Source organism: Lepus europaeus, chromosome 17 (assembly GCF_033115175.1).
Source record: "Lepus europaeus isolate LE1 chromosome 17, mLepTim1.pri, whole genome shotgun sequence".
NCBI classification, from domain to species: domain Eukaryota; kingdom Metazoa; phylum Chordata; class Mammalia; order Lagomorpha; family Leporidae; genus Lepus; species Lepus europaeus.
Genome location: NC_084843.1, coordinates 32,851,709 through 32,867,372, shown reverse-complemented (window position 1 = coordinate 32,867,372; position 15,664 = coordinate 32,851,709). Strand labels below are relative to the sequence as shown.

The following is a 15,664-nucleotide window of genomic DNA, read 5'->3' as shown; positions in this document are numbered from 1 at the left end:
CGGGTGGGAGGGAAGTTATCGGGGGGAAAAGCCATAAGCTGTACTTTGGAAATAACCGCGGCTCACTAGGCTAATCCTCCGCCTTGCGGCGCCAGCACACCAGGTTTTAGTCCCGGTCTGGGCGCCGGATTCTGTCCCGGTTGCCCCTCTTCCAGGCCAGCTCTCTGCCGTGGCCCGGGAGTGCAGTGGAGGATGGCCCAAGTCCTTGGGCCCTGTACCCCATGGGAGACCAGGAGAAGCACCTGGCTCCTGCCATTGGATCAGCGCAGTGCGCCAGCCGCAGCGCACCAGCCGCGGTGGCCATTGGAGGGTGAACCAACGGCAAAGGAAGACCTTTCTCTCTGTCTGTCTTTCTCACTGTCCACTCTGCCTGTCAAAAAATAACAATTAAAAAAAAAGTAACTAAATAAAGGAGAAAATGAAAACTAAAGCAAATGGAAGAAAGGAATAATAAGGATTACAGTGGAATAAGTAAATAGGGAATTAATAGAGAAAATTTATGAAGCCAAAATGTGATTTTTTGAGAAGGCCAACAAAATCGATAATCTATCCAGGCTTGTGAAGAAAAAAAAGAGGACAAAAATAACTAAAAAAAAAAAAAAAAAAAAATGAGGTGGAAGGGTGGACATCATATTTCCCCTATAGAACAGAAATGAATATAAGAGAATGCTACAAACAATTATATGCCAAATAATTATGATAAACTAGATGAAAAATCCTAGAAAGACATAAACTATCAGAAACAGCTTAAGAAATTGGAAATATGAAGGACCTATAGCAACTAAGTTGATCTTGTCTTCAAAATTCTAATGAAGGAACAAATTCAGATAACTGAAGAATCTACTGGTGAATTCTACCAAACATTTAAAAAAGAAATACCATCTCTTCATAAACTCTTCCCAAAAGGAATAGCAGTATTATGCATGAATGTTTGAGTTTCCTCCACCCAAAGTTCATGTGTTGAAGCCTTAACCTCCAATGGGGGTTAAGATGGGGCCTTGGAGAGGTAATTAGGTTTAAATGGGGTTGCAAAAGTGGAGCCCTCCGCCCTGTCTCCCGACCATGCCCTGTGATGGAATTAGTGCCCTTATAAAGAAAGGAAGACACCAGAGTTTCTCTGCTATGTGACGATATATGAAGCCATCACCTACAATCCAAGAAGACAACCTTTACCAGAACCTTCCATACTGGCACCCTGATCTTGGGCTTTCTAGTCCATCCTCAATAACTGTGAGTAATAAGAATCTGTCATTTAAGCTACCCTGTCTATGATGTCTTGTTATAGCAGCAGTGCTAAGAAATGAACACTTCCAATTCATTCTATGAAGCCGGTGTTATTTTGATGCCAATGCCAACAGAAAGACATTAAAAAAAAAAAATCCTCTAATGAGTACAGATGTAGTAATACTTAATTAAATACTAGTAAACCAAATCCAGATCCAAGAAAACATGAAAAATTGTTGCCAGATGTTAGCATCTGAGTTACTCCTTGACTTTCAAATAAGTAAATAAATCTTAAAAAAAAAAAAAAAAGATACACCAATCCTAAAGGTCTGTGTATATATGTAATACTAAAACTTCAAAATGTATGAAGTAAAACGGACAACTACATAGAGAAACTGACAAATCAACAATTAGCATCTGACTTGTCAATACTTATCTCTGAATAACAATAGAACAACTAGGCAAAACAGAGGACACAGAAGACTTGAGAACATTATCAATCAACTTGAACAAAATGGCATTTACAGAACACTTCACCCAAGGGTAGCTGGCTTCTAGTTTTGTTGTTGTCTCTTTTTAAGCCTCACACCAGATTTAGGTTCTCCTTAACAGACATGCAAACCAAAGAGGTTATAACTGTTTTGAATAAGCAAAGCTAGTAACATAATCCCAAACAAGAACCTCCAGAAAGTTCATGCCCTTCACATCTCCCTAGCTGGGAGTACTCACAACAGGGCACCATTACATTCCCCTTGTCTGTAGCTTCAAATACCATAATTACCATACAGTAACAGTTTATTTTCTGCATGTTAAAATTTTAATCAGGCCACCAAGCACTGACAGTAGATAGGCCAGCCACACTCATGCACCAGTGGTAACTATGGAGTCCTAAATTTTCAGCAGTTTTGTTTTATCCAAGAATACTGTTTTCTTATTTTTGAAAAAAAGAGTGTTATTTTTCTTACATGACTGCAAATACTTTACACCTATTTATTTTAAATAAAGACATTTATTCGAAGGATATTAACAGCATACCTCAACCTCACCAGATATTAACAGTTCATCGGGCCAGGTGATAGGTAGAACAAGTCCATGTGAGCTTCTTATAAAGAAATGGATGACAACCTCAATAGCTGCTTCCAACTTCTACTTTATTACCGGTGACTCATAGTCCAAGATATGAAGTTTTTGAGGCTTTTTCTCAAAAGGAGAAAGTTGGGGGAAAAAGTCTGAAGCAATAACATCAACCTTGTTTTCCTTTAAGAGATCTTAACTGCGTATTTCAGTCTTGTGGAGTCTTTTGTGTTGTTCTGACTGTCGATAAGAACCAGGGGGTTGTGCTGATGGTTCTTGATGATTTCGGCCACGCTTCCGAAGTACTAAAGAGAGAAAACAGATGAACTGCACATTAGCTCTGAGTTAACTTCAAGCTCCCTCCTCCTGTCCTATCCCACTTTCTCAAAATTAGGTGTAATTTACAAAGGCTGTAACCTTGGAGGCGGAAGATTCTGGACTCTCTATGTGCTAAGACTAAAAGCACACTGACAGCCCTAATTAAAATAACTCCAAAGGGAACTTCAAAGAATTCTGATGTGGTATTTCAATACTTTTATTAGTATCAAATATGAAACTTCATAGAATAGATTTTTTTTACATTATTTACAAAACCTAGATTATTACATTGCATAAGTCTTAAGTACAAGAACTAGTGTAATAAACTGATCTTAGAATTTAGTACCAAGAAAAAATTATTCCCTAAATTTTTGTGTTTTGTTTTCTCTTTTGAACAAATGAAGAAAGCCTGATAAACTTTTATCACGGAGGCATTGTGGGACAGTGGGTTAAGCCACTGGTTGGTGTTGGGATGCCCATATCCCACATTGGAGTGCTGCGTTATTTTCTTTTCTTTTTTTTTTTTTTTTGGTTTGGTTTCCAGTAAGCTTAGAGATAACTTAGTGCCTGGTTAATAATGACATCTGTTGCTGGGCCTTCACCATAAATATTAATTTTTGTATGTCTCAATCCTTGTAATGTTATGTGTGGGTCTTAAGGTTATCCTAAATTTATTCTGAAAAATGATAAAAGTTTTATTTTTAACATTTATTTATTTACTTTCATCTACTTGAAAGAGAAAGAGAGAGGAAGAGGGGAGGAGAGAGAGAGAGAGAGAGGTTTTTCAGCCATTGGTTTATTCCCCAAATGCCTGCAAAAGCCAGACTGGCCAGGCCAAAGCCAGAGCTCCATCCATGTCTCTCACGTGGGCGGCATGGGACCAAGCACTTGAGCCATCATGTTCTGTCTCTAGCATACATTAGCAGGAAGCTGGATCAGAATTAGAGCATCTGGGGCTCAACCTGGTATTCCAGTATGGGATGCAGGTATCCCAAGTTGTGGCTTAACCCCCTGCACCCAACCCATGCCCCGATGAAAGTTTTAAGTGAAACATTAAGTAAAAATAATAGACCATGAAATGAAATGCAGTGAGTATACGAAAATTCCAAAACCTCACAATCATCAAATAAATGCATTTAGAATCATTTTTTAAAGTAGTAATTCTTTTCGCAACCATGCCATAAACTTAGCAATTGTTTTCAAATGATTTTGTTTCCTAAAAATTTTCAGATAAAGTTAACATTTTGAATATAAAATTTAAAAGGTCTTGGATATTTTCACACTCATTCTCCGTAGCAGCACTATTCACAATAGCTGAGAGATAGAAGCAACCCAATGTCCATGGATAAATGAATACATAAATAAAGTGTAGTAAACTGATACAATGTGGTACACTATCCAGGCTTAAAAATAATGTATTATAAAATATTCTAGAATCACAAACTTGAAAAGGAAGGAAATTCTGTCAGATGCTGCATGATGAGCCTTGAGGCTATTTACACTGAGTGAAATAGGCCAGTCACAAAAGACACGCAATGTATGATTTCTCTTGTAGGAGATAGCTACAAGAGTGCGATTCATAAACATAAAAAGTGGAGTGCTGGTTTCCAAGGCCTGGAAGGAAGGGAGGAGGGGGAGCTCTTATTTCAGGAGTATAGTTTCATTTCCGCAAGTGAGAAAAGTTCTGGAGGTCAGTTTCACAACAATGTGAATATACTTAGTACTACTGAACGTTGCCCTCAAAGATGGCGAAGGTGGGAAATTTTATAGTATCTGGTTTTACCACAATTTTTGTAAAAAGCAGTTTGTTTCTGCAGATACTTTCTCCTGACTGTAATCACTCAATCAACACATCAGTTCATTCATCTGCTACGTATTCATCAAGTATCCACTGAAGCCAGCCATTCTGCTCTGGTTCCGGGAGTACAGAAATGAACAAGACATAGTCCCTGGCCTCATCCAGCGGAGAAGACGGGCGCTCCAGCCGTCACGATGCCTTCTAACAAGTGCTGGGTCTGGGGTGGCATCGCTGTTTCTAAAGGAATCTTCTCTCCTCTTTTCCTTCAACTTTCATTAACCTATTCAAATATAACCCAGCATTTGGGATCAGAAAATTTATCATTCTCTTTATCTCCAGCTTATCTTTCAGGGCTCATTTCTAGGAAGAGGCTGACTAAGTGGGATATGGTAAGCAGTGAGTTTGGCTCAGAGTAAAGAGATGTTTAAGTTCATGTGTGATTACTAATTAAGACCCACGTGCTGTTTATTTCATGCTGCAGGCTTGTAGCTCACTCTGGCCCAAGGGCTACAGTCTGATGGTTCATCTCCAGTTCCTTATCTCTTCAGTCACCTAATCTGATAACTGAGTTAAGATTCTAGGTTTTAACTTTGGAGCCCTGCACCCTCACCTGGATTCTCACAGCCTTACTTCCACTTGGCACTCCAACCTTAATTTATACGTCCTCTTGTACTAAGATCCCGGGAGACTGACTTCACTAATCTGATGAAAGGAATAGGATGTACATCTCACCATTCTCTCCTCTTCTGTTTTCTCATGGGATATATTGGCCAAATACAGCATGTCACCTTGTATATTTGTAATATGTAGGCAAGTCTCGGGTTAAGTATGTTTGCATCCTTTTTCTTCATCTCTAAGACCTAATGCAGCACGATGCCATTATGCCCAATGGACAGTTACAGAATTGAGTAAAGAGAAATTACTGACCTCTTCACCGTTCTTCTTTCTGCCCAAAGCATACTGTTTTGTTGCTTCAATGTATCGCACAGGAATATTATATACTCGCTTATTAAAGAATACAACTAGTGTGTATGGTTGTTTGGAATCATGGCCAGAGCTTTTCCGAATAAGAAATGATCCATCCTATTTAATAAAACAAAAGCATAATCATGGTCGGCATTACTTACTTTCTGTGGGTTACAAATCGATTTATGACAAATATCTATATTTATATTCAAAAGGTGAATACTTAGTTATGTGGATTTTTATTATATATTAGAATTTATTTTATTATTTTTCAATAAAATAGTTCAGCAAAATATATAGTCATAGAAAATCCTCAGTGACATCAGTGCTAGCTTTTTGATGTGCTAGGATTTAGAAATGCGTGAAGAGACATATGATCAAACCTAGAGAACACTTATGAACCAGGAACCCTGACCACAAGTTGCCCGTGAATGAAAATGTAGTGAATAAAGTCCATTCAAAAGCACTTTAAGAAGAAAAACAAATTAGGAATCAAAACTTTTACCTGATAAAAATTCTCACCACAAAAAAACCCTTATATTAAAACAGAAAAAAAAAGTGCAACAATACTATCCATTTTATTAAATCTTTTATAAAATATTCTAGTCATAAATTCAAAACGTAGGACCAAAAAAATGGGAAAAAACAGGAAGAAGTACAACAATAGTTGGTCAAATTCAGGAAAGAAATTGAGGAAAAAGACCTATCTCAGAAACAAAAAAATTGTAAGATGCCCAAGGCCCTCCATAGCCTCAGATGAAGATGTAATAAATGGCATAGAAAGACCATGTAGAAACAATCAAGACATTTAAGAGCGCTAACAAAGATAGAGTCAGAGAGTGATTAGAATCAAAGAAAGACAAAAAAGACCCAAAATACGTGTAATTTCAGTCCTTGAAAAAGAAAACAGTAGAACAGAACTGTCCCTGAAGACTATAAGTTAAGACAACTTATTGGATTGGAGAGAAAACTTAAATCTGTGTAGTAGAAAAGCTTCTGTCTACCTGAGAAAACTGATCTGCAACAATCGACTCAGAGTCGTATTCCAGTAAACCTATTAGACTTTACAGTCTGCAGAGCCTTCAGGCTAAAATAGCAAGTTACCTGTCAGGGTAAGAAAACCATGTGAACACCAGACTTCCCAGGAGCACCCTGCAGAACACGGCCAGCCAGCGTGGATTTCAAACATTTTTGCACCAAAATAAACTCATCTTTTAATTCCACTTTCCATGAACTAGAGATAGGACTAAAGCAAGAGTAATGAAGGATGTGTAAATGTTGTATGTTCTCATAAAGCAAGGTGCAAGTAAAAAAATGGGAGAAGAAGGCACTTTAATCTTAGATTGTCCAAACTGTCCCCAGTGTTCCCACATGACTGGGATTAAGCTCTCCAAAAAGCTTCCTCCAGGTCTTTTTTAGCCATTTAGGTGCAAATCTTTGATCCTATACATTGATCACTCCTGGAAGCACCATGCCTTCCAGGTCTTCCCTGAAGCCTTCTCCTGTGCCCCTGCTGGGAGGACAGTGGAGCCTACGGACCTTGTAGAGATGCAAGGACAAGGAGAAACGAGATGGAGGTGCCTGAGAGAGAGGAGGGGATGACAGCTCCTCTCAGCACCCATAATTGTTGCAATCATTTATCACAAAACTATCAGGATGACAGCTGTGCCTATTAGAGGCTAAGTGCAAAATACGGGACTTAAACAGGATCAGACCTTGTTGGATCTGTGCAAGGCCTCCTCGGCAGACTTCCGGTCGCAGGCACCAGCATACCAGGGTTTACAACGAACATCAGCTTCCTGTGGAATGGAGCGCACCGTTAGGCCTCGGGGACTTCCATGCACTACACACACGCACCCTCCAGCATCACCACAACTGCACCGACAACTTGAGAATGCGTCTTAGGCTTCCTTCGATCCACCACAAGGACTGTTATCATTCCTGTTTAGTCTTAGCTGTGTCACTTAGTACTTGAGTATAACTAAATCCTGGTTATTCCTGAACCATTTCTTCTCTTTCTCTTAAATAACTTGTACTCTCCATTTCCGTTATGTTCTTATTGTTGTTGCTATGTGGAGTGCTTTATAATTTCCTTTATCATGTTTGATTCTTACAAGTAAGGAAACATGATTTCTTAGATGGCAAGAAGGATGCGTGCAAGCTTCCTTATTTTACATTTTGACATATATTTTACACAGCTTAGAGTCCTTTCTCTGTCTCTTAAAATTTCACTATCTTATGTGTTTTAATATTATAAGCTTCCATGGAGTTATTATTAGAAATTACAATGTTTAGCTGGCGCTGTGGCTCAACAGGCTAATCCTCCGCCTTGAGGCGCCGGCACACCGGGTTCTAGTCCTGGTTGGGGCGCCGGATTCTACCCTGGTTGCCCCTCTTCCAGGCCAGCTCTCTGCTATGGCCCGGGAAAGCAGTGGAGGATGGCCCAAGTGCTTGGGCCCTGCACCCGCATGGGAGACCAGGAGAAGCACCTGGCTCCTGGCTTCGGATCAGCGAGATGCGCCAGCCGCAGCGGCCATTGGAGGGTGAACCAATGGCAAAAAGGAAGACCTTTCTCTCTGTCTCTGTCTCTCTCACTATCCACTCTGCCTGTCAAAAAAAAAAAAAAAAGAAAAGAAAAGAAAGAAATTACAATTACAATGTTTGAATAAAAATCTATTTAAGAGGAATAACAACAAAAGCAGCATGTTTCCCTGCTAGTTTTGAGGAAACACTAATTATTATTCAGGAGATCTGGAAATAAATGGAACAAGGTCTTGGAAAAAAATATGGATCTCTTGTGCCTATCCGCAAATGATAACTCAGAAACTGACACTCAAAATGCAGCTTCCGGTCTCAGGCTTTACGCCAAACCTCTCTTCTCAGAAGACGGCTGAATGATTTCAAGAGATCACTCCAGGGGCTAGCCTTGTGGCACAGTGGGTTAAGCTGCTGCCTGCAATGCTGGCATCCCATGTGAGTGCTGGTGTGTGTCCCAGCTGCTCCACTTCCGATCCAGCATCCTGCTAATGTGCTTGGGAAAGCAGCAGTAGATAGCCCATGTGTTTAGGCCCCTGCATCCACACGGCAGACCAGGAAGAAGGTCCTGGCCTCCTGGCTTCGGCTCAGCCCAGCCCTGGCCATTGTGGCCAGTTGGGGAGTGAAATAGGATGGAAGGCCAGTGCCGTGGCTCAACAGGCTAATCCTCCACCTTGCGGCACCAGCACACCGGGTTCTAGTCCCGGTCAGGGCGCTGGATTCTGTCCCGGTTGCCCCTCTTCCAGGCCAGCTCTCTGCTGTGGCCCGGGAGTGCAGTGGAGGATGGCCCAAGTGCTTGGGCCCTGCACCCCATGGGAGACCAGGTTAAGCACCTGGCTCCTGGCTTCGGATCAGCACGGTGCGCTGGCCGCAGCGTGCCAGCTGCAGCGGCCATTGGAGGGTGAACCAATGGCAAAGGAAGACCTTTCTCTCTGTCTCTCTGTCTCTCACTGTCCACTCTGCCTGTCAAAAAAAAAAAAAAAAGAAAGAAAGAAATAGGATGGAAGATCTCTCTGTGTCTCCCCGCCCTCTCTCTAACTCTGCCTTTCAAATAAATAAATAAATAAATCTTTTTTTTTTAAAAAAAGTTCATTTCATACCTGTTCTGATATGGGGGAATTAGATGAAAAGCTGGGTAATGGTCCATCCACAGTTGGGCTCCCTCCTTCTGAAAATCCTGAAAGGGTTGGAAAATCGATTCGTCCTCTTTGTTCCTGAAGCCATTATTGTGCCTACACCCCACCACAGGGCAAGGTGCTATTGGGACAGACACACACACACACACACACACACAAACCTTGAAGCAATGGTTCTCAAAATGTGGACCAAGGACCCTGGGAGTCCCCAAAATGTTTTTAGCAATTTTGAGAGGTCTTGTTTTCTCCATTTCCTTATCTCCGTTAAGATCAGTTTTCAACCCAAAAACCTAGCACAACACTTGGAATATAGAAACCCAGTCTCTCTTACTCTAAAGAGATTTACAAAATGGAAAACAATGTCATTCTTCCCACTGAATTGCTTTTGCTTGGAAAATATAATTATTTTCACAAAAATGTTAACATGTAATACTATTTTTAAATGGACTAATAAATATGTTTTAAAAACTCAGTGTTTAAATCTTTGATACATTAAATGCCAATAGAAAGGAACATGTAACCAAAGCTCTTTGGGTCTGCCATGATTTTGAGAGTATTAAAGGGGTCCCAAGACCAAAACAAATCAGTATCACTGGCTTAAATGTGGAGACACATGAAATAGAAAAATTCTTAGCTGCATTCATTCATTCACTCATTCCTGTGTGACTGCCAATGACCACAGCATTGGGGGATGTACAGCAGTCAACAAAACAGCAAAACGTCCTGCCTTCCCGGAGCTTAAGTTTTCGTGGGTTGAGATAGGCAATACAGACATCAGTAATGATACATACGTTATTAGAGCTGCGAATGTTATGGAGAAAGTAAAGCAGAAGAGGAAGGCCTCACTGAGGGGACACTTGGTAGAAAGGGAGGAGGTGTGGGGGCATCTCAAGACAGAATATTCCAGGTAGAAAGCCAGGGCCTGGCATATTCCAGGAGTAGCCAGGGGGCCACTGTGCCTACAGAATGGTGAGAAAAGGGGAGAAGAATGAGGGATGAAGTCAGACAGGAGGCAAAGAGGGAGCCAGGTTTATAGGACCTGGCGGGCCTCGCTGTGACTTGAGCTGCAAGGAACATGATAAGGGAAGCTTTCGGAGGGTTTCCGTAGCGGAGTAATGCGGGCTACCTGCCTGTCCCCCTGGTGGCTGGACAGGGGGAAGGGCAGGGGGACACCAGTGTGGTGTTCTTGCAGGAGAGGGTGGTGGCTTGGAATAGACTGCAGCAGTGGAAGCAGTGAGGGTGATTTACTCGGATCGGGAAGCAGCAGTTGCAGGTGCGAGAAGAGAGCGAGTGAGCAGTCAAGGCTGACTCTGAGACTCGTCCCCAGAATCGTCCTTTATTAAGATGGGGACGTCTGCAGCAGAAACGGGGCTGGATGAGCCAAGTGCTTCGGAAGACAGAGACCTGGGGGTTTTGGGAAGGCAGTCACAGCTGTCACAGGAGGGGCCTGCGAAGGCTTGGCAGGCAATGGGCGGGGACAGAGCTCTGGGAGCAGCAAAGCTGAGTGCAGGGGCTCAGGCTTCCCCAAGGCACTCACAACTGCTGGCGTGTGCCGTTTGGCAGGCGAGTGAGGGGCCATGGGCAGCGTTGTTTTGAGCCTGAGCATGTACCAGACCTGTTCTTTTCAACACACTGGCTCACGGGGTCCTCGCACCATCTGTTAGGAGGAGCTATTGGAAGGGGCCTTCCCAGGCCGCTGCATCTACAACAGCACCCCTCATTGCCTCCAGGCTTCTCCACCACCCACCTCCTGCCACCGTGCCTTATTTTCTTCATAGCATGTTAGCATTCATGTTACAATATTGTTCACCTGTGTGTTTATTGGCACTCTGTCCCCTTCAATAGAACGTAAGCTCCTTGAAGTCTGAGTCTATATTGGATTCCTTCTTGTATCCTCTGCCTACAACTGTAGCTTACACATGACAGGTGCTCAGCAACAACAGCAAGAATGAATTGGGTTGAAAAACAACAAAAGATATAATAAAGTTTTTTAAATAATGAAAAAGAAATTTCTGTAGCCAAGATTTCCTGTGTGTGATAGGATTTCTTAAAAAAATCCTAGTTAGTAGAAGTTTCAGTTAAGATAAATCAAAAATCTAATTAAAGCCAAAAATTATGTTTAGTAAAAATGCACATAAAGTTTTTTTTTTTTTTTTTTTGACAGGCAGAGTGGACAGTGAGAGAGAGAGACAGAGAGAAAGGTCTTCCTTTTGCCGTTGGTTCACCCTCCAATGGCCGCTGCGGTAGGCGCACTGCGCTGATCCGATGGCAGGAGCCAGGTACTTATCCTGGTCTCCCATGGGGTGCAGGGCCCAAGGACTTGGGCCATCCTCCACTGCACTCCCTGGCCACAATAGAGAGCTGGCCTGGAAGAGGGGCAACCGGGATAGGATCAGTGCCCCGACCGGGACTAGAACCCGGTGTGCCGGCGCCGCAAGGCGGAGGATTAGCCTAGTGAGCCGCGGCGCCGGCCCACATAAAGTTTTTATATTTGACAATTATGTGTTTACTTAAGTAGATTTCCTCTTGTTATTTTGGAATATATTTCAAGTCACTCATATAAGGTAGAGTTGTTTGCTCTTTTTGTACATTGTATGGGAAGCAAACGAAGTTTTGATCTGCAAGTTATCTTCTGCAAGCTTGATTTATCTGACTTAAGTTTTTTTAGGGTGTTGTTTACCCTGGGAAAATTATGCAGAAATTCACCAGACCTCTTTTCAGAGTCCCTTTTATAGACATACTTTGTGACTGTCATATCATGAAAATGTATTTAAGATTTAATTTAAATAACTATTACTTATTGATGATCTTTTGAGTACTAAGCACTGGGCCAGGTGCTTCTCATATGTTTGATTTAATTTTCTGATTTTGATAACAGCTGTATTGTTTTTGGAAAATAAAATAAGATGGATGACCAGGAAAACACAAAGTCAATACTAAAAGAGAAAAAAGTAAAATTATCTCAAATTTGTTTTTGAAAACAACTCTATGAGATAAATATCCTCAGACCAATTTTACAGGTGAAGAAACAAGGAAGAGAAGATACAAAGATCAGGCAGCTGGAAACGACTGTTATCTTAGACCCCCACCACACCAGACACTAATATCCAGCCTTAACAACTACCCGAATCCACGCTGCATGACGTCACTGGACTTACTTGGTAGAGGGATGGGTTTTTGATGAATTTGTCTGAAAGGAAGAATTTCAGATTAATTAAAGGGCAAAGCACAGTACAAACATTTGAGTTTTTGTTTACATCAAAGATGTTCTGAACAGGTGTAGCACAAAGGAGTCAACATGAATGGCAATAACATGGATCTGAAGATAGGACAAGCACTGACAACTTGAGATGAGCAAGGTTTCTGGGAAAGAGGAGCTTGACTAAGATATATTGTATATATTATACCATATATCTATAGAGTATAGACAAATAGGTTATATTTTAGTTAAGTCCAATAATTATCCTGAATAGTGGGACTCTGCAGCTCTACACAATTCTTTGAAAGTTGCTAACACCTTCATTGTAAAGCAATGAAACACTGGATCTTCACAAGCACCACGAGCCAGTGCCACAGTGCAGTGTGATGATGCACATTAATTCCTGGAGAAACAGGAGGGAACTAAAGGAAAAGGTCTTACTTCTGGCCAGGAGAAAACACAGTTGACTGGACAGCTTCCTGTCTGTGACTGGACCCTCGGTGACGTTCAGCAGGTATAGGTTTTTCTGGATTAGGAAAATTTTCGTGTTAGGATTACAGTGAAATCTCTGTCCCCACTCCAAATTTCAGCAACACCAGCTGAGAAGAACCCAGTCTGCTCAGATGTCTTCCCAGGAACATGTCTTTGACCTGGATGGCGATTATTTATTTGTGCACTTGCCACTCTACTGATGGGTTTGAGCTACTAGGACTGGGACTGCTACCCAGTCGTGTTACAGGTGCACCCTGCCACCTCTGTATCTATCCTTTGGCAGTGTTCACAGAGACTGGGCCTGTGGCAGCTAGACCTTTAAGGGTGTGGGTGCAGGTGGGAGCCAGATGATGGCCTGGTTTTGTCATTTCTCTGACCCACCCACCTTCCACTTTCTATTTGTAACACCGTAGAGGTGTTAGCAGTACCCTGGTGTGTCTTCATTCATCATAAGATGTCGAACAAGTAATTTGCTATTGATGAGAGGTGAAATACGAGGATTCATATATGATCTACTCTTTTTGGGAAAAAAACTAATTGGATCTGATTCAAGACTATCTCCACAATAATCTCATTTTTTTTTTTTTTTGAGTGGAGGAAGAGAGTGGAAAATGGGCAAAAACCTGAAAGATAAGATTTATGTTGAGACCCATAGGGAATGTCATTACTGAACCACTAATAAATGTCATCAAAAATTATTTCAATAGTTTCTCTCCCTCAACTTTGGTCAACATTTGTCAAAATCTTCGTATTTTCTTAAGGAAGTTTCCTGCATGGAAGGACAGTTGACAACTATGAGAACCCAAAAGGCATAAAAAGGAGTGAGAACTCAAAGACTCAAATAAATACGAAAGTAGACTTCAGAGTTTCTTGTATTGCACTGAAGTTCGGAGCCTGAACCTCTGAAGCCATACTTCAAGCTTGCGGCAAGTCTTTTGGAGCTGTTATGGTAGATGTTTTGCTTATGACTTCAAAGCCTGGTGATTTCAGAAGGGGAACAGTGACCATATTAGGTCCCAGGAACCAGTGAGCTTTCACCGCAGGCTTTGCCTCCGCTGACCTGGAGGCTTCTGTTCTAGGCAAGAAGGGGCGGCTGCCTTGCTCTGGGCTTCAGTGACCACCGTCAGGCTCTTGCACTGGGCTCTTGGAGCAGCTGGACACCCAGGCAGCAGGGGACAGACCACGAGCTCCCTCTCCTTGGGCTTTGGCAGGCTCCTGAAGCTGGGAAGTCTCCATAAGGCTGTCCTTACTTCTGGGCTCACAGGCCCAGAGGTCACTGCTGCTCCACGGGACCCGCTCCAAAGCACGACAGACAGACAGACAGACTGCCAGGAACGCAAAGACAGGAGGAAAAGGCAGAAGCAAGCAAGACAGCAGAAAAGGAGGGGTGTCTCAGAAATAGCCTGGGGGAAAATGGTACAGGAAACAGGATGGGAAAAGCTTAGAAAGCAGTCAGCACAGAGGAGCGTTGCACTTCACGCTCAAGAAGGACCCACCAGGCATCGTCCCGGAAGCCAGGACGCTGTGTGTAGATATGTCCACATAACTCTTAACATTGTGAACCTTCAAGTGTGGCATTACATGGGTGCAGGACTTGAACTTCTATATAAGGTTTTTTTGTTTTGTTTTGTTTTTTACAGGCAGAGTTAGACAGTAAGAGAGACAGAAAGAAAGGTTTTTCCTTTTCTGTTGGTTCACCCCCTAAATGGCTGCTACGGCCGGCACGCTGCGCCGATCTGAAGCCAGGAGCCAGGTGCTTCCTCCTGGTCTCCCATGCGGGTGCAGGGCCCAAGCACTTGGGCCATCCTCCACTGCCTTCCCGGGTCACAGCAGAGAGCTGGACTGGAAGAGGGGCAACCGGGACAGAATCCGGCACCGCAGGCGGAGGATTAGCCTAGTGAGCCACGGCACCAGCCTATATAAGGTTTTAAGTATTGATATGCTAGATGATGATTGTTTGTTTTTCCCCCAGTATTTTCCAAATACAAATTTTTTTTTTAAATGAGAAGCTTTCAAAAAAATACAAGGTTTTTGAGTTACAATAAAATAAAGGAAGAAAAGCATTTGAAGATGTACTCAGAGATATTTGAACTTTGAAAAACATTATTTCGAAAATTTGGCGGAACTTGTTCAAATAAGCAGTTTTTTAAAATGTAATTACCTTAGCTAAGCTATATCATTCTAAGGTATTTGAATAGCTGTATGTTACTCTTTTAAAATTTTTATTTATTTACTTGAAAGGCAGAGAGAGAATGGTTGATTTCCTTTCTGCTGGTTCACTCTCCAAATGCCCTCAACAGCTTGGGCTGGGCTAGGTTGAAGTCAGGAGCCAGGAACTCAGTCTGGGTAACCTACATGGAGGGCAAGGGCCCAAGTACTTGAGCCACCATCTGCTGCCTTCCAGGGTGCCCATTAGCAGGAAGCTGGAATTAGGAGTAGAGTGGGGTCTTGAACCCAGGTGCTCCAAAATGAGATGCAGGCATCCCAAGTAGATTCTTAACAGCTGCACCAAATACCTGCCCCTCTGAATTGGGGTTCACATCCATGTAAGGCCAGGGCCACAGCACGGTGGCAAGGCACTGCTGTCTGCACGCAGGCAGATTTGGGACATGTTGACTACAGACTGCTTTGAAGACAGTACCCAGTAAGCACAGGCTCTGAGCTAGCTTTGTGCTCTCTACTCATTGCAAAGTGAAAAGATGATTTGGTTTAGAAATTCGAGTTTCATATTGATAATTGTCTTACAAATAATGAAAGAAATTTAGCAACACATTTGCTGCAAATCCTTAACTAAAATTACTTTAGGAGGACAAGTTCACCCTTCACAATAATAGATTTACCTTCACAAACACTTGATGAGTTCTGTTGCGAGGCAACTGGAGTCTGTTTGAAAAAAAAAAGAGAGACAAGGATACTCACTAT

At 42.2% G+C, this 15,664-nt stretch overlaps 1 protein-coding gene across 2 annotated transcripts in view; it reads right to left on the bottom strand.

Moving 5' to 3' along the window:
- Positions 1–2,022: 2,022 nt before the first annotated feature.
- BLNK (B cell linker) overlaps positions 2,023–15,664 on the bottom strand; it is a 66,303-nt gene continuing 52,661 nt past the window's right edge. Inside the window, exons 10-16 of one of the 2 annotated variants that reach the window (XM_062214003.1) lie at positions 15,583–15,625; positions 12,692–12,776; positions 12,210–12,241; positions 9,016–9,092; positions 7,096–7,179; positions 5,342–5,497; positions 2,023–2,603 (exon numbers count right to left, since the gene is read on the bottom strand). In XM_062214003.1, the coding sequence (XP_062069987.1) occupies positions 2,484–2,603; positions 5,342–5,497; positions 7,096–7,179; positions 9,016–9,092; positions 12,210–12,241; positions 12,692–12,776; positions 15,583–15,625 (597 nt within the window). In that variant the 3' untranslated portion in view covers positions 2,023–2,483. The remainder of the gene's footprint in view (positions 2,604–5,341; positions 5,498–7,095; positions 7,180–9,015; positions 9,093–12,209; positions 12,242–12,691; positions 12,777–15,582; positions 15,626–15,664) is intronic. The other variant, XM_062214001.1, reaches the window with a different exon arrangement.